At 37.3% G+C, this 19,492-nt stretch overlaps 1 protein-coding gene across 3 annotated transcripts in view; it reads right to left on the minus strand.

Moving 5' to 3' along the window:
* Nucleotides 1–9,779: 9,779 nt before the first annotated feature.
* Nucleotides 9,780–19,492, minus strand: part of HMGN5 (high mobility group nucleosome binding domain 5) — an 87,864-nt gene continuing 78,151 nt past the window's right edge. For 2 of the 3 annotated variants that reach the window (XM_055376913.2, XM_063702922.1), the window contains exons 2-7: nt 17,269–17,406; nt 15,519–15,548; nt 14,458–14,487; nt 14,160–14,216; nt 11,900–12,037; nt 9,780–10,926 (exon numbers count right to left, since the gene is read on the minus strand). In XM_055376913.2, coding sequence (XP_055232888.1) covers nt 10,363–10,926; nt 11,900–12,037; nt 14,160–14,216; nt 14,458–14,487; nt 15,519–15,548; nt 17,269–17,283 — 834 coding nt within the window. In that variant the 5' untranslated portion in view covers nt 17,284–17,406 and the 3' untranslated portion in view covers nt 9,780–10,362. The remainder of the gene's footprint in view (nt 10,927–11,899; nt 12,038–14,159; nt 14,217–14,457; nt 14,488–15,518; nt 15,549–17,268; nt 17,407–19,492) is intronic. The other variant, XM_004064451.5, reaches the window with a different exon arrangement.

A 19,492-nucleotide genomic window follows, 5' to 3' on the forward strand; every position in this document is an offset into this window, starting at 1 on the left:
CCTGGATGACAGAGTGAGACTCTGTCTGAAAAATATGTACATATGTAGGTTTGATCCTGTCATCGTGTTGTTAGCTGGTTACTAAGGATACTTGATTGTGTGACTGCTATATAGTGCCAGTGGTCTATGTACTGAAGTGTGCATGCATTTCTGGTGGCTGGTAACAATCTTTTTTTTTTTCATATTCAGCATTTCCTTAAGGACCTCTTATAAGGCAGGTCTGGTGGTAACAAATGCCCTCAGCATTTTGTTGTCTGAAAAGAATCGTATTTCTCCTTCACTTATAAAGATTAGTTTGGCTGAGCATGAAATTCTTGGTTGGAATTTCTTTTCTTTATGAATGCTTCTGTTTTGTAGAGTTTCCACTGAAAGATCTTCTATTAGCCTGATGTGGTTTCATTTGCACATGAAAATGCCCCTTTTCTTTAGACGTCTTTAACATTTTTTTCTTTCATTTTGACCCCAGAATCTTATGACTAGGTGTCTTGTGGATGGCATATGTATAGTATTTTACAGGGGTTCTCTACATTTCCTCAATTTGACTGTCTCTGTAGCGAGGTTGGGAAAATTTTTATGGGTGATATTCTCAAATATGTTTTAGAAGTTGCTTGCTTTTTTTTCCCTCTCTTTCAGGGATGCCAATGTGTCATATATTTGGTCTCTTTACAGATTTCCGCATTTCTTGGAGGTTTTATTTATTCTTCTTTATTGATTTTTCTTTATTTTTTAAGGCTGTGTTATTTTAATGAATCAGTCTACAAACTCTGAGATTCTTTTCTCAGCTATGTTGATTCTGGTCTTAATATTTATAATTTTATTATGAAATTTTTGAAGTGTGTTTTTCAGCTCTATCAGTTCAGTGTGGTTCTTTCTTAAAATGACCATTTCATCGTTGATTTCCTGAATTATTTTATTGTATCTCTTAAATTCCTTGAATTGAGTTTTGACTTTCTCTTGAATGTTGATGATCTTCATTCCTATGCGTATTCTTAATTATATTTATGATATTTCAGCCATTTCACCCTGGTTAAAAGCCATTACTGGGGAACAAGTGTGGCTGTTTGAAGGTAAGAAGAGTCTGAATTTTTGAGTTGCTGGAGTTCTTGTGCTGTTTTTTTCTAATCTACATGGGCTGATGTCCCTTCCTTTGAAGTGGCTGTCCTTAGGATTTTTTTGTTGTTTATTTATTTTATTTTTTTATGCCCTTCAGTGTTTGATTGTGGCATAGGGTGGGTTCAGTCAACTGGCTTTTATTCTAGCCCAATCCTGAGGCTCAGAGGAGCTCACTCCAATTTCTGCCTCCATGGCCTCATTTTGTTTTTGTGTGTTCTGGTCCGTAAGACTTTCTTAATAGGTGCTGCAGTTGGCAGAGTGGTCATATCCCTGCTGGGTTGGCCTTAATCTGCTGTCTGAGTGTTTCTCTGGGGAACACAGGATTGCACCTGCCTGCTGAGTTCAGGCAGATTCAGGCCCACTGGGCTGGAGGCTCTAGTGGGTGTAGCCTGTCTGCCTATGGGAGCTGAGGGTGGGGGGAGTCATCCACCCATTTGATCCGGTATTTCCATGGCTGCACCTCTTGGCAAATTTAGGCAGAATTAGTACCACTGGGCTGGAAGCTCTAGCAGGCATGGATTGCCTGGCTATGAGAGTTGGGAAAAACATCTACTGTCCAGGTGTTTTCTGGGACAATAAGAGGCTTCATCAATGGACTAACATCTGATAGAAGCAATATCACTGGGCTGGAAAGTCTAGTTGGCATTGCCTGCCTGGCTACCACCATCAGGGGCCATCAGGGTCATCTGCTGATATGGTTTAAATATGTATCCCCATCCAAATCTCATGTCAAATTGTAATCCCCAGTGTTGGAGGTGGGGCCTGCTGGGAGGTGATTGGATCATGAGGGCAGAGTTCTCATGAATGATTTAATACAATCTTTCCTTGGTACTGTATAGTTAGTGAGTTCCCACGTGATCTTATTGCTTATAAGTGTATAGCACCTCCTCCTGCACTTCCTCCTGCTCTGGCCGTGTAAGATGTTCCTGCTTCCCCTTGGCCTTTTGTCATGATTGAAAGTTTCCTGAGGCCTCCTCAGAAAAAGAAGTTGCTATGCTTCCTATACAGCCCACAAAGCCATGAGCCAATCAAGCCTCTTTTCTTTATAAATTACCCACTGTCAGGTATTTCTTTATAGCAATGTGAGAATGGACTAATGCAGAAAATTGGTACTGAAGACAGAGCATTGCTATAAAGATACTTGAAAATGTGGAGGTGAATTCAGAACTGGGTAATGGGCAGAAGTTAGAAGAGTGTGGAGGGCTCAGAAGAAGACAAGAAGATGAGGGAAAATTTGTAACTTCCTAGAGACTTGTTAAATAGTTGTGACCAAGAAGTTGATAGTGATATGGACAGTGAGTCCAGCCTGAGGAGGTCTCAGATGGAGATGAGGAACTTCTTGGAAACTGGAGAAAAGGTCACTTTTGTTATCCTTTATCAAAGAGCTTTGTTGGATTGTGCCCCTGCCCTAGGGATCTGTGGAACTGTAAACTTGAGAGAGAGATGATTTAGGGTATCTGGTAGAAAAAATTTCTAAGCAGCAAAATGTTTGAGATGTGACCTGACAGCTTCTAACCATCTACACTCATATATATGAGCAAATAAATGACCTGAAACTGGAACTTATATTTAAGAGAAAAACAGAGCACAAAAATTTGGAAAATTTGCAGCCTGGCTTTGCAGTAGAAAAGAAAAACCTATTTCCTGGGGAAGAAGTCAAACAGGGTGCAAAAATCTGCCCAAATAAATAGGAGCCAAGTACTGCTAGCCAAGACAATGGACAAAAGACCTTGAAGGCATTTCTGAGAGCTTCATGGCAGCCCCTCCCATCACAGGCCTGGAGGCCTAGGAGAGAAGAATGATTTCCTGGGCCAGGCCCAAGGCCTCACTTCCCTGTACAGCCTCAGGACACTGCTCTCTGCATCCCAGCTGCTCCAGGTCAGCCATGGCTAATAGGGGCACAGGTACAATTTGGGCCACTGTTTCAAAGGGTGCATGCCATAAGCCTCAGCAGCTTCTATGTGTTGCTAAGCCTGTGGGTTCACAAAGTGCAAGAATTGAGGCTGGGAGCTTCCACCTAGATTTCAAAGGACGTATGAAAATGCCAGGATGTCCAGGTAGAAGCCTGCTGCAGGTGTGGAGCCCTCATGGAGAACTTCTAGTAGGGCCATGTGGAGGGAAAATGTGGGGTTGGAGCTCCCACACAGCGTCCCCACTGGGACACTGCCTAGTGGAGCTTTGCAAAGGGGGTCGCCATCCTCCAAACCTCAGAATGGTAGACTCACCAACAGCTTGCAACCTGCACCTGGAAAAGCCCCAGGCACTCAATGGCAGCCCATGAGAGCAGCTTCTGGGGCTCAACCCTGCAATGCCACAGGGTCAGAGATACCTCAGGCCTAGGGGAGCCCACCCCTTACACCAATGGATCTTGGATGTTGGACATGGAGTCAAAAAAATTATTTTGGAGCTTTAAGATTTAATGACTTCCCTGCTGGGTTTCAGATATGTGTGGGGTCTGTAGCACCTTTCTTTTTGTTGATTTCTCCCTTTTGAAGAAGAATATTTATCCAATGCCTGTACCCCCATTGTATCTTGAAAGTAACTAATTTGTTTTTTATTTTACAAGCTCATAAGTGGAAGGGGCTTTTCTGGTCTCAGATTAGACTTTGGATTTTTGAGTTAATGTTGGAATGAGTTAAGAGCTTGGGGCATTGTTAAGAAGGCATGATTGTGTTTTTCAATGTGAGAAGCATGTGATATTTGGGAGAGGCCAGAGGCAGAATGGTATGGTTTGGATCTATGTCCCCACCCAAATCTCATGTTAAATTGTAATCCCCAATGTTGGAGGTAGGCCCTGATGGGAGGAGATTGGGCCATGAGGGCAGATTTCCCTCTTTGTACTGTCCTCATGATAGTGAGTGTATTCTCCTGAGATCTGGTTGTTTAAAAGTGTGTGGCATCTCTACTCTCCCTCCTCTTCCTCCTGTCTTGGCCATGTAAGACATGCCTGTTTCCCCTTTGCTTTCTGCCATGATTGTAAGTTTCCTGAGGCTTCCCCAGAAGTAGATCCCACCATGCTTCTGGTATAGCATGCAGAATGCAGAACCAAAAGCCAACTACTCATCTTATCTTTATAAATTACTCAGTGTCAGATATTTATTTATAGCAGTGCAAGAACAAACTAATAAACCCATCCTGACATCAGGATGTTACTTGGGATAATGAGAGGCTATGCCCACTTGCTGAGTTCAGGCAGAAGCAAACCACTGGGCTGGAAGCTCTAGCAGGCATTGTCCATCAGACTACTAGTGGAGAGGTTGGGGTCACCTAACCTGCCATTTGGGTGTTTCTGGGAACAACAGGAGGTTGCATCCTCTGGCTGAGTTAACACAGAAGACGGACCACTGGGCTGGAATCTCTAGCAGGCACTGCCTGTGGTGTTACCATTGGCAGTGGTGGGTGGGGTATCTTGCCCAGCCATTCAAATGCTTCCTGGGACAGCAGGTTGCTGTGCCTGTGCTGAGTTTAGGCAGAAGCAGGACTGCTAGGCTAAAAGCTGGTATTGAACCTTATCTGGCAAGTAGGAGTTAAGCAATCTTTCTGCTCACAGGTCCCGTGACTATGTCCTGTGTTGGGGCAATGGTGCCAGTGCTTGTCTACTCTTGGGCCCAAGGCTTGTAGAGGTTCCCTTGAACTTGAAAGTTGCCACCACAAAACATTTGGGCGGCTCTTTGCCTTAGTCTAGAAGGTTGGTGGCAGGGATGAGGGAAGGCCAGGGGATTCTCACTTTTCTTGTCTTGCACAGGTCCTCATGGAGAGTGTGAATCCCCCAGGGAGTTCTCATTCACTCACCCTTTCTTATGTTGGAGAGGCTCTCCTGGCTCCATGTTGAGCCCAGACAGGCTGGTTCCCAGCTTTGCTCCTCTCTGCTTTCTATGTCTGCTGCCATGATGCATCTCAACATGGTTTCTCAGATAACTAGCATTCTCCCGTAAGCAGGCTATAACATTTATAGCAGATCCATAGAAAGCAAAGGTGTAAACTTATTGTTACCCAGAGAATCATAACCAGAATGAGTGATTTATAGAAAGATTGACTTTTGTTGTGGAGTCCACATAACACATGATCTAGATAAGCCCTCTCCTAAGTATTTACAAAGAACCATGTGAGGAGCTTCTCTCTTGTAAATAGTCCTCTGGAGGATACCACTTACACTGACTACTCACTTCTGAACAGGAACATGTAATGCCAGATTCTGTGGAAATATATCTCCAATGTGCTATCCTGTAGGATGTTGAAGGGAGGCCAGGGTGGGTTGGGCAGGGTAGGTGAGAGGTGGTCAAGGCAGTTGAGGCAGTGGTGGTGGAGCCTGAGGTGACCAAGGCAGAGGCAATCATGTCTCTGTATTCTTAAAAAGTATTCTCACACGAGTAATTTGGCTACTGCCTGGCTTAGATTTAATTTAATTATAGCACAGGAGGCTCTAAACCAGAGCTGACTTGGTATACTTTTTCTCTGTTTCTTATACGTTGAACAACTTGTTCTAACAGTTCTGCTTTTAAATTTTAGAAAATTGCTGCAATAATATATTCAAAAAATAATTTTTTAGGACCAATAAATTACTGCTTGAGGATTATCAAAACCTTATTTTTAAAAATGATGTCAAGATTTATTTGTGATCTCAGTAGGTCATTAATAATGCCTATTATGTTATGGTTCATAAGATTAGACTTCAGGTCTGACTTGCACTTGCTCTATATCTTCTGTTTTCAGGCCATATTAAACATGGGTTTTTAAAACAAAGATTAATGATAACCAGCATAGAACATTTTAAACATTATTGGAGGAAACATTAACAGCAGGCCTTTTTTATGTAGTAGAAATGCCCCAGAAGAATTACATTTAATGGTTCTTTTTTTAAGGAACAACAATAAACGATAAACAGAATCATACTTTCGCATCTAATTACAATATGACTTCTAAGGTTATTCCCATTAGAAAACTGTTGACTCTGAGGAATGCCTCCCTACCAGACAAAATAAAGCTTAGGGGTAAACACTTTACAGTGTCACCAGAAAATTTTAGATTAAAACTTCAGCAGTATATACTCAGAAAATCAATTATTGTCTAAGTCAGCATTATATGTTACTGAAAACTTATGTTGCAAATGAGATAATTAACAAAATATGTCTCATATTACTAAAGAGGCACCAAAAGTCCTTTTTCAACAACTTTTCCGTGTAGTGCTCCTTATAGATTTTTTGGTACCATTGACTATTTCTCTCCAACTTTGGTAAAGAGTGTTCTACTACAGTAGATTTGTAATGTACATTCACTTTCACTTACAGTGATGGTGTACTGTTTTTATAAATTACCACCACTCCTATCCCACTCTTCCCTCCACATCTTGCAGTTGTTGAGGCTTTTAGGAGAGAAACTGTGTGAGGCAATGTTTGGATGGTAAAGGGAAAGTAGAATCCAATTAAACATCAAGAAACAAAATAAGACCTGAGGAAGAAAGGTTACTTTTGTAACATAGTATGAAGAAATGACCCTGTTTTAGTATATTACAGTATTCTTGCTATATAAGGGCTTTATCATGTAGTTAAAATAACATTGCCCAGGGAAGCTGACTACCCTCCTTCTGTAGAAGGCAAGCTTTCACATGAAAACTCAAGATAATCCATTACCACAATTCTGCTAGAAACCTGGAATATGTTTCTAAAGAGGAAGCCAAGATCATTATTTTCATTTTGCATTGATAATGAATGGCATCAAGGTGTTTAAGAGACTAGTTTCTCTGTTGAATGTTATATGAATCCATTCTCTGTGGTTGCACAATGTGGCTAGGAAGCAGGGGATCCAAGCAAGGTGCCTAGAAGTTCAACCTGATCTTTGGGGTTGGTTTTGATAACTGTAGCATTGTACAAAGTTTGAGAGAGGGTGTAAAATGGTAAAGGACTTGCCAGCCCTGGAAAAAGTAGAGTCAGAGGTCTGTGTTTCGAAAGTTAGACCTCTTGCATTTTGCGTATTTCCTTTTTTATTCTTAATATTGTGAAGTCTTTTTAAAGCCAGGACAATTAGGCAAGAAAAATAAAGTCATCAAAATTGGACAGGAAGAAGTAAAACTATCTCCACAGATGTCATAATTGTAAAATAGAAAACCTTGAAAATTCCACAAAATGCCTATTACAGCTAATAAATAAGTTCAGCCAAATTGCAGAATACAAGATTAGTATACAAAAATCAGTTGCATTTCTATACCCTCCCAATGAATGATTCAAAATGGAAATTAAGAATTTCACTTACACCAGCAAAGATTAATAGGAATAAATTTAACCAAGGAAGTGGTGGGAGTCTTGTACACCAAAAAATACAAATTATTGCTGAAAGAAATGAAAGAGAACCTAAATAAACGGAAAGACATACTGTGTTCATGGATTGGAAGATTTAGTATTGTTAAAATGGCAATATTCCCCAAATTGATCTGCATATTAATTGCAACCCCAGTCAAAACACCAACTGCTCCCTGCCTTGTTTTTGCAGAAATGGACAAGCTAATCCTAAAATTTATGTGGGACTGCAAGAGACCTGAAGTAATGAGCAAAGTTGGAGAACTGACACTTCTGATGTCAAACTTACTGTAATACTACAGTAATCAAAATTTTTGTACTGACAAAGATTGACATGGGTCAATGTTGCAAAATTCAGGGTCCAGAAATAAACCCATACATCTGTGGTTTATTGATTTTGACACAGGTGCCAAGGCCATTGACTGGGGAAAGAATAGTTTTTCTCAATAAATGATACTTGGGCAAATGGATAGCCAAATGTAAATGAGTGAAAATTGATCCCTACTTCACTTCATATACAAAAATTAACACAAAATGTACCAAAGACCTAAATGTATGAGAAAAAAGTATACAACTCTTAGAAGAAAACATATGTGTACATCTTAGTAACCCAGGGTTTGACAAAATTCTTAGATATACCACCAAAAATATAAGCTATAAAAGAAAAAAATGAATTGATCATAAAAATTAAAAATTTGTGTATCCAAGGACACTATCAAGAAAACGAAAACCACAGAATGGGAGAAAAATATTGCAAATCATATATCTGACAAGGGACTTGTATGTAAAAGATATACATATCTTAGAACTCAATGCTAAAGAGACAACCCAATTAAATAATGGAAAATGATTTGCATAGACATTTCTCCAAAGAAGATATACAAATGACCAACCAGCACATCAGAAGATGCTCAACATCATTAGAGAAATACAAATCAAGATCATATGATTTGCATCACCTCCAAATCACCCTGCTAGAATGGCTGTAATAAAAACATGCAATAAGTGTTAGCAAGGACGTGGAGAAATTAGAACACTCATAAATTTCTAGTAGAAATATAAAATGCTGAAGCCACTTTGGAAAAGCCCAAAAGTTCCTCAAAAATTTATGCATAGAACTATTATAAGATCCAATAGCTTCACTCCTAGATATATACTCAGAAGAAATGAGAAAATACATCCACAAAAAAAACTTGCACAATAATGTTCACAGCATTATTGTTTATAATTGAAAAAACATGGAGAAAACCCAAATGCCCATCAACAAACATAATGTGGTATATTAACAGAATATTATTCAGGCATTAGAAGAAATAAAGTACAGTAAGTCCTCACTTAACATCGTTGACAGATTTTTAGAAACTGTAATTTTAAGTTAAGCGACACATAAGGAAACCAATTTTACCAACAGGCTAATTGAAATAGATAAGAGTTAAGTTCCTACCAAATATTTCTGGTTACAGCATCACCAAACTTCTAAAGACTAAAATACTTCTAATATTAAACACTGAAATAAATATAAGCTATGCATACAATTAAGAACAATAAGAACAAGATAATTATTTACATGCTTATTCCAGTTTACAGTAGTGGATCGCTGCAGCCTATTTCAGCAGCTCAGAAGGCAAGGCGGGAACCCATCCTAGACCGGACTCCAGTCCATCACAGGGAACTCACACACACACACACACACACACACACACACACACACACACACACACACTCATACTGGGATCATTTAGGCATGCCAGTTAACCTAAAATGCACCTCTTTGGGATGTACGAGGAAACTGAACTACCTGGAGAAAACTCATGAAGACATGGTGAGAACTTGCAAACTCCACAAACAGTGGCCCCAGCTGGGAATCTATTTTCTCATCAAAATTATAACCAAACAGCATTGAACAAAATTGAGACCTGCTGTAATGATACAAATTACAATGGAGATTGACCTGAAAACGTTTTGCTAAGTTAAAGAAGCCAGACACCAAAGGCCACACACATATTATGTGATTCCATTTATATTAAATGTTCAGAATAGGCAAATCCATAGAGATAGAAGGCAGATTAGTGGTTGCCAAGGGATGGAGGTGGGGGATAAGTTGGGCGAAAATGGGAAGAGACTGCTAATTGGTGCTTTGTTTCTTATTTGGGTGATAAAAATTCTCTGGAATTAAACAGTGGACACAACATTGTGAATATACTGACAACCATTGAATTATATACTTTATTTTTATTATAATTAAAATGGTGAATTTTACTTTATATTAATTTTATGTCAGTGAATATTAAATATTTTCATGAATAACACAATAGAAAACAATTAAGCACAATATTTCACTAGCTACATTTTTGAAGATATAACAAAACACAATCATTGTCAAAGAGTCTTTTTATTAAGATAAATCCAGTAAAATTTGTGCATTCACATATAATCAAAACTGCCCTTCTGAAATAAACATTTGTATTTATTTTAAAAATGGGAATACAATTTCATTTTTCCCAAGCTAATAATAAAGTTATATTTGGGAAAGATAAGTTTAACTCTTAACATTACATGAAAATAGTTCACCTTCTTTATAAAAGCAACCTGCAGAACAAGAATGTTGGATGGAACTCTTTTTTTGGGATCCCTCACTTTATGAAATTATCACACGTATAAAAGAGTAAAATTAAAATTCAGAGATTTGACATATAACTTACACAACACGAAATTCACTCACAAAGTTGAAAGCATATTTTTTTCTATATATTCCACTACTATAATCACAAAATTTATAGATAAATGTTTCATGTTAGAAACTTTATGGCTAATAATCAATATGAAGATGTTCTGAAATTAAATCAATGCTAAAGAAAGGCTGTGTTTATAAAATTTTTGATAAAAATATTTATCTCTATTAACTTTACAACATGAAGGTACATGTTACCAAATTATGAAACTACATAGGGCAGTTTTAAACAATACTCTGCGGCTCCTCTTTTTTTCCATCATCTTCTTCTTCGATCTCATCTTCCTCTTTTCCTTCTTCCTCTTCTTTTAAATCTTCTTTCTCTTTTCCAGCTTCTTCCTCATTTCCACCTTCATCTTCTTTTCCATCTTCTCTCTCTTTTTCATCTTCTTTGACTTTTACATCTTTCTCCTCTTTTTTATCTCCCTTCTCTTTTCCATCTTCATTCTCTTTTCCATCTCCTGTTTCTTTTCTGTCTTCTTCCTCTTTTCCATCTTCTCCATTGCCTTTTCCGTCTTCACCTTTTTTTCCATCTTCTTTCTCTTTTGCATCTTCTCCTTTCTCATTTCCATTTTTATCCTCTTTTCCATCTTCTTCCCCTTTTTCATCTTTGTCTTCTTTTCCAGCTTCCCCTTTCTCTTCGTTTTGATCTTCTTCATCTTCTTTCTGATCTTCTTCTTCATTTTTTACTTCTGCTGCCACTGCTTCTTTCTTTTCTCCTCCCTTTTCTGTGGCATCTTCAATATTTTCTTCTTTTACTTCCACAATTTCTTTTTCAGAAGCTGGTGCCTGTATGTATAGTGAAAAGAAAAACAAGATTCTGTCTGTAAATTTAGAACAATTTCCCCTAAATATTTACACTGGATTATATCTATTTCACAGAAAGACTAATACTTCATTTAAAGAAAGTAACTTTCCTGTGAAAGAAGCCTGCTAAATATCACATTATGAGAAAACATTCTAAGAAATGAGATTAACTAAAATATGTCCACAGAAATATCTGCAAATAGATATTTGAAACAATAAATACAGAAACACTTATAAATACTTTTTATTTCAAATATGAAGAAGCACAAAGTAAATACTTAAAGAATGACATATATTTATTCTGTATCAGCAATTCTTAATGAGGACTATGCATGTAAACAAAATATAGTCCTTGGAAAAATAACATATTTTGTTTCTATAATAATGATTTTTTTATGTAAAAATTACTTGAAAAGTACTGTACCAGATATTATAAGATAACTTACAAAAGATTTTCCATATTTGCATATGTTTGGTTTATAGATTTGGTGGCTACACCCATTTTCAGTGTTTTATTACAATACCTAAAAATGTTGTATGCATTAAATATGCAAAATAAGATTAAAAACATTTATATAATGATTTGCTTTGCCATCTACAGAGGAAATAAAAGAATCATAAATTCTGGAAAAGGGATTTACAAATAGCCTGTGTGCTGATAAAAGGAATAAAGATTGGCTTGTATTTAATAAGAAGGTCGTTATGTTAGTACTAAGTCATAATCATTGGCATTGTTCTAGTAACAGCAATGCTAAGCCACTGCTCGCACTACTGGTCCCTCTAAATTCTCATATTTTAAGTTAATTTTATTTTCCTCTTAGATACCATTATACTATAGAACCACTGCTCACTTAATTTTTTTCCAACTTATAAACTAAAAGGCAAATAGGATTTCTTTCAGTTGTACCCATTGTTAAACTTTCAAATAGATAAAACTGTTAACATTAGAAAATACCTCTGTAATTTTGGCTTCTCCATTTTTAGCATTTTCATTGTAGTCTTCTTCAACAACTGCTTCTTGCTTGGTTTCAGCAACTGCTTGGGCACTTGTATCTATGTTTTCTTCCATCATATCACTTTTTGTCTTCATTTTCTGCCAAGCAATATAAAACAATGAAAGTAAATATACAATTTAACTGCTGTGTTGATTAAATGGTCACAATTATTTTACCAGCTGTTGTAATAATTTATGCAAACTCTTTAAAGTATCACATATAAATCTGGTATCAACAAAATTATCATATAATATCTTCATTGTAAATTTCATTGTAAGCCTAAAGCAGGATTAAAAATGAACAATGTTCCCTTGATATAAACAAAATAAATTTCCTTTTAAGTTGAGTGATATAGATGAGAGGCAACCAGTTAGAATGCTGACCAGTTGCTGCCAAGGACAAACTGCTGGCATCAGGTTAGACTGATCAATTAATTCCCTCTGTCTAGAGAGGGTCAGTTTATTTCTGTCAAGTCTAATTAATAAGGAACAGGGTTTTGTTGATCGTTATGCCTCCATTGGTAATAATTAAGAGAAATGCTGTTAGTGAGAACAATTTAGATATATTTTTAAAAGACCTTATGGTGATGTGTTTCAATCTTTGTATCTACAAGTTTGGAATGCCCTGATTCATGACGACTTCACCAAGAAAATTTTTTGCCTACCTGTGTATGTAATAGAAAGACCACTGGATTGAGGGGCCAGAAAACCTGTGTTTGAATTCTAGATCTGCCGCTTATGTGATGTGATCTTGAGCAAAGGCATAAGTATCTTTGAGGCTGTTATTTTCATATATAAAAAGAGAGTAATACCACCCACCTTACGGGGATGTTACAAGGAAAAAATGAGAAAACACATGAAAAAAATGCTTTAGAAACTGTAATTTGTAATTTAGATATAAGTTATTACTCTTTTAACACATGAGAAACAGAGCCAAGGAGGGTAAAGTCTATGGTTATACAGTATATGTTTTAGTCTAGCCCTATTTTTCTTTTCTTTTCTTTTTTTTTCCTTTTTTTTTTTTTTTTTGAGACAGGGACTCCCTCTGTCGCCCAGGCTGGAGTGAGGCAATCTCTGCTCACTGCAACCTCCTCCTCCCAGGCTCAAGCAATCCTCCCACAACAGCCTCCCAAGCAGCTGGGACTACAGGCATGCCCGGCTAATTTTTGTATTTTCTGTGGTGATGGTGATTTGCTATGTTGCCCAGGCTGGTCTCAAACTCCTACGTTCAAGCAATCTGCCCATCTCGACCTTCCAGAGTACTCAGATTACAGGTGTAAGCCACCACATCTGGCCTTACTTTTCTTTTTAAAAGAAAATATGCTGTATTTACTGCTTTAAAAACTAGTAAGTTGAATATTTAACCTTACATAATAGTGGACTTGAAAAGTAAAATGCAGAAAAAAAAACCTTCTTTTCTTTTGTCACCATTAAATATATCAATTATTACTAAAACTTCAATTGCCCTAAGTTTAGCAATATTTTTTAATAAAGGATTTCATTTATGAACATGATGACAGTTTATACTTTCTTCAACTACAAAGTGATAGGATTAGATGCTCTCTAATGTTTCTCATAGCTTTAACCTTTTATGATTTCAGGAATTCAACCAATATTCTTATGTATTAAGCAATTAGCAGTAAACTAAATATTGAGATTATATCTATTTCTACATGCCTTTAGCCACAACACCAGAGTATATAAGTCCATACAAAATCAATTGTGTCCATTTAAAATTAACATATGCAAATACATCTTATATATATTATATATATATAATTATATATAATCTTATATATATTATATATATATAATTATATATAATCTTATATACTTTGCCAACTGTAAAATATTATCAAATGTTAGTTACTACTTTTATTACAAAGCATAACTTTGGGGTTACTACTGTTTTCACCTTTTGTTTTCCCAGGGAAACAGTATTGTCACTATATGATAGCAAAGGCATGTACATTTAATGGGCCTATCCAACTGAAATTGTTTTGTCTCCACCCAGTGAAAATGTCAAAACACTGTGGACAATCACAAAACAGAACAAATAATCCCCACCCAAGGGGTTTACATGTATCATATGATAGAATATAATACATTACTAACTGAACAAAATATAAGCAAAGTAAAATGATCATCTGTATGCCTTTTCAAAAATTATTTTTGAAAAAAAAAAGCAAATTTATTTCAATATTCTACGTTGAATATTTACCCTTGAACTTGATGTTCTTTTAGGCTTCACCTCTGGTGTAACTGGCACAAGCATCTGCTTCAAGTTGTGGGAAAAGAAAAGAAAAGGAAAAAAATCATATTTGAAGAAAGAACGCTAAAAATGAAATCCAACCTCTGAATTAAAATAAATGAGTATTAGGAAAAAAAATACATTTCCTTGGTGTGAAAGTTTTTCTTAAAACTTCAAAAATAAATCGTGTATTGAATATTTTAGGATTCCCTAAATTTTAAAATGACATTTCACAATACATGGGCTGCTTTTTGAAAAGATTACTTACAGCAGACAACCTGGCAGATCTTCTCTTTGGCTATAAGTTAAAAACAAAAATCTGTTAAGAGAATTATGGATACAAAAAGCTAGAATTATTTTTATTGAGGTCAAAATATTTGGTGTAACAATACATAAATATTGTCATTAAAGAAGTAATTGTGAATTTGGTTAGAAAATACAAGAGAAATATAAGTTTTGATTTTTCCCTCCTCTGAACACTTTACATACTAAGGAAAAAGTCCCAAATTAAGCTTAAGCAGCTAGGCTAAATTAACACAGTAGCTAGTAACAAGGAGCACATTTAGAAATGAAAATATAGCCTTTTCTTGCTAAATGACAAAGCAATTATTTTGCTTAAAAGGAAGAAGTTCTCTCCACATCTGAACAAGCACAATAAGGTCTTAAATTCGAAGAAGCTTGCAGTTTTTAATACTTACTATATATACATTTTTTTCACACAGTATATTTTTATTGTGCATTAATTAGATTAAAATTAATAACATGCATTGACCAAAATATTAGATTAACAAGGCCATAAAGGTAAACTGAGAGGTTTCTTTAATATAATTGTCGCACAACAATGATTCTCGCTTTGTAGGACATATAGAAGATGGCATACTCTAGGAGTTAGAACAATATATATTCAATGCAATAACAAAAACTATATAGTACTTTAAGAAATGTTTCACATATGTGAACAGTCATTTAGAGCCTCAACTTTCTAAAGTAAGCAACATGTAAGCCTGTAAAGTACACACACCAAATCATAGTCTAACCCACAAAACACCCAAATAAAATATTAGCACATCTCTATTGTCAAGAATATTTCCTTACCATCATTTCTATTAAAAAAAAGTGAAAAAGCCTTTTCTTTTATTCTGAATGGCAATTTTAAAAAGTCCTCTCTTCTGAAATTCGGATATATATTTTTGAGAGATCCCACTGGTATACCATATTGGAACTCATATTGTACAAATATACCAACCAGCATCTATTTTTTAGCTGCTTATGTCAAGTTTATAAAACGAGTGGTTTTTCCTAATAGATGCTAAGACTAAAGAAACTCACCTCCTGCCTCATATCACCTTGACCTGCAGCCTACACAGAGGAGAAAACCACACAGAAATAAGGTCATTGATATAAACACATAAATCAGAAAATACTGCCTGCGGATTACAAATTTCAATATAATTGCTTATTACTTTCTCCTGGGTTCCTGCTCAAGTAGACACGTGTTGTTTCTTAGGAACCATGCTACATACTGCTGTTTTACTAATGTGCACCAAGATGCAAGTGCATGCACAAGACATACTTTTACACAATTGATAGTTAATTTCATCCTTTTGTGAAAATTGCATCTCCTAAAAGCAAACCTTTGTAATTTTGAAATCCACCTGCTTTAGATAATGTAAAAGCCAAAAATGTGGGGGTGGGTCAAATGAAGGCGGAGCTTCATGCAATTTCGCTTTCTTGCCTTATGTTTGCCATGCAATTGTACCTATCTTATCCTCTCCACTGATTCTGGACTATTTTCTCCAAGTTTTGCATGCAAGAATTACAGCCCCCACAGCGTTTTCTTGGGGAGACCTCTTTGTTACAAAGTCAATGCTTTATTCTAAGAAACTGGCCGCCGATTTTAAAACTTCCCGCCACTACCTGCTTTAAGGTTGCTGTCAGCTCTGGAAAACAGCAAGACCTACTGCACAAGTATAGAAAAGCACAGTGGCGGGAATCTCAGGAAGGGGGGATGGTGATTAGAAACAGTTGTTTTCCATATCTGAGCAGCCCTTTAGCCTGAGAATTATCAAGCTATTGCACGATTCATACAGCCACAGAGCACGGGGGAATTTCAGTATTATTCCTATGTTTTAGGAATAAGGAAGGCGGAGTTGTTTATAGGAATAATCCAAAAACAATCATAATGTCTTAGCATAGTGTTATACGGTTTTACCAAGCAATGAAACAGCGTTCGATTTCACTTCTAGGGGACTAAGAAAAAAAACGCCGAGCGTGAACTTGTTTCCTGTCTGCGAGGAGCCAGGAATTGTGAAGTGAGGGTTTGCAGAAGACCTGTGGAGCTCGAAAGGCTCAGATCAATTCTGCACTACTAAAGTGAACAAATCCATGCTACCCCAACATCAGCAAGTTTATCCGACGCTGCCTCCTTATAATCTTCCCATCTTTAGCTAAAGAGCTTGGAAAGGTCCAGCTTTCTCACCCCTAAAGTTTCTAATTACAGCGGTGAATCTCTGTTCTCTAGGACAGTTTGAAGTCTGCGCCGCCTAATGGCACAGGATTACCATTGCATAGCCATCTGGCCTGACAAGAAGTGGAGGAGGAGGGAAGGAAAAAAAAAAAAAAGAAAAAAGAAAACGGGAAGAACAAAGGCAAATACAGGAGAAAGCCATGGCTTTCGTTCCCCAGACGGGACGGTTCCCGGAGAAAAGCCGGTGGCAGAGGAGGAAACTGAAGTATGGTTGGGAGAAGTGTTCTCCAATAGGGTAAGCGGAGGAAGGGGGTTGGGGTAGGAAGCGACAGCCCAGCGCTATGGCTGTTTGTAATTCAGCATGGAGACACCTTTCAAGAGATTCTCTCCTTAAACAAAACACTCCAAAAGTGAACTACCAGTTGCATGCAAGACCATCCTAAACCTTACACCGACTGCTCTTTGCCCTTCTCCCCCTTTCCGTTTCATTACATCACAAAATGGAAGAAGCCAAAAAGCTTTAAAAAAAACCAAACAAACAAATAAATTCTTCCTATTAGGAAATAGGTAACTCAGCAGCTCATTCCCCGTCTGTCTTTCCATTTCACTTACCTTTCTTTTGGGCATTGTTGTAGCTCTCTATAGGAGATCTTAGTCAGCAGAAAAAAAGCCGAAGGCAGTCACTGCCTGACTGCTCCAAGAGCAAATGAGTTTTCAATGAACTAATTGCAGCACGACCTGTACTCTCCTCTGAAAAAAAAAAAAAAAAATCCCTCGTTATTGGCAACATTAAACACGCCAAGACGCAACCAAACTACGTGAATGGTTAACCGGAGTGGGAGCCACATTGGAGTGACAGGCCCTCAGGCCAATAAGGAGAGGCAGCCGGCTTTGAGGGGCGTGGCCCGCGAACTTGCCCGAAGCCCTCGTTCCCTGTCGGCTCTAACCGCTGGTGTAGTGGCGGAGCACGCGAACTTAGCAAGGGCTAAGCGATCAGGAATAAGAACGGCAGGAAAGCCAGAGCTGACTTGATCAGTTTTTTTTTCTTTTATGTTATAATGACAGGCGAAAGCCACAACACTTGCTTTCTTCACAGCCTCCAAACCCGCCACCCTTCCCTATTCCTAGCGGGGAAAGTGCTTTTAAGACCAGTTGAGTCTGGGCTCCGGTCTTTCCCTGCCACCTTTGGCGGGATGGTGTTGAACCGACAAGAACATTCATTCAGAAAGCGCAAAAGAGTGGAGATGTTTCTCTGGTGTGGGAACATCCTGCCAAAGCAGAACTGTGGTGCTGGCAAGAGGAGGGTGCCAAAATGGCGTGTTTTCCGCAGGTGGAGAGTAGCGACAAAACCGGGAGCTATACCGTTATCCCACTTGGAGGAGGTATACCAAGAATTCAGCGGGACTCCGAGGGAAATGTGTAATAGCAGAGGTCTATCCAAATGAAAAACACTGAGAATAGATTTTTAATCTGAAGGTTGCATTTAGTGAAAGGACTCAAGAAGGTGCTATCCACGAAAGTGTTTAGGACTCAGAACCTAGACTAGCATAAAGCGATTGAGGTACTCGCCTCAGGCACAAAATTTAAGCTTGTGACAAAAACCCAGGAGACTAGGATGAGGCGAGTGAGGTGAGTCACGCAAGTGCAGGGTATGATCCTGTCTTTATTTAAATTTTTGATATTTTGTTCATCATGGACTTTTTTGCAAGAATTTTGATATTTAAAAAGATTGTCTAAAAATATTAAGTATCTTCATTACTGAGTTTCTAGGCGGCCCTTTAAAATTTTTGCCAAAGGAGAATGTCTCCATAGCGTCACTCTAGTCCCAGACATATTTAGGGGACTTTCGACTGTAAGAGAGGCTTATAGGTGCCTTTCAGTGTCAGTTTCTGAGACCTAAAGGTTTCAGGGTTGAGGTGGAGATTTATGAATAAATTACTTGGGAATAAATATGATTAAAATAGAGGATCTAATTCCCCACCGCCCTTTCTCAGAGGCGCCTTGATGTGGTTGTTGTAAGAGCTACCTGTGTATAAAAGTGCTCCCAAACAACAACCCCAAATCCTTATCCTGGAGGGTTAATCACAAAAGAAATTTAACCTTTTGAACAGTTACTTTAGGAAGAATTCATTTGTGTTCATGTAGGTTAAAAAATTTGGAATAATCAGTTTAAGAGATAAACACTGTATCTGCTACAGAGTGCCAAACCATCCCTTCAAGCAAAAATACAGCCTAACAGAATAACCCATTATAATTATTATATTTACTATTGCTATATTATTTTTATTTTGTTATATATTTATATTATTATTATTATTATTGCCCATTCTTCCCCAGCACTGATAGTATGGAATTACATAGATCAGGTAGAATGAGCCTGCGTGACTGCTGCTCAGTTTCCTTCCCCCAACTTCATACTGCATTCTAATTCAAGTAAGTAAATCAGAAAGATATTTAAATTGCTTCCTTCGTCCACAGTTATTGGGATAATCCCTAGATGTTCCTGATGTCACTTTTTGCCCTTATGGTAAAAGCATTCCTGGGTGAACTTAGATATGTTTCAATCATTTTATTCTCCAACAGTTAGAAGATAAGCATAAAAATTGATTTTAATATAAGGATTGCCTCATAAGGATAAGAAGAAAAATGAAGGGAATGAAAATGTGTCAGCAGTGGAATGCATCCATTCAACAAATTCTTATTTAGCATTATTTTGTGAGTCGGATTTTGTTTTTGTAGACTAGCTTATGAAAATGCGAAACCCTGTAGCATGCAAAGTTGCATTACACAGCTTCTGTCTTTAAGGAATTTTATAATTTTGTAGGATTGAGCAAAC

The sequence above is a fragment of the Gorilla gorilla genome, chromosome X (assembly GCF_029281585.2).
Source record: "Gorilla gorilla gorilla isolate KB3781 chromosome X, NHGRI_mGorGor1-v2.1_pri, whole genome shotgun sequence".
Lineage (NCBI taxonomy): Eukaryota > Metazoa > Chordata > Mammalia > Primates > Hominidae > Gorilla > Gorilla gorilla.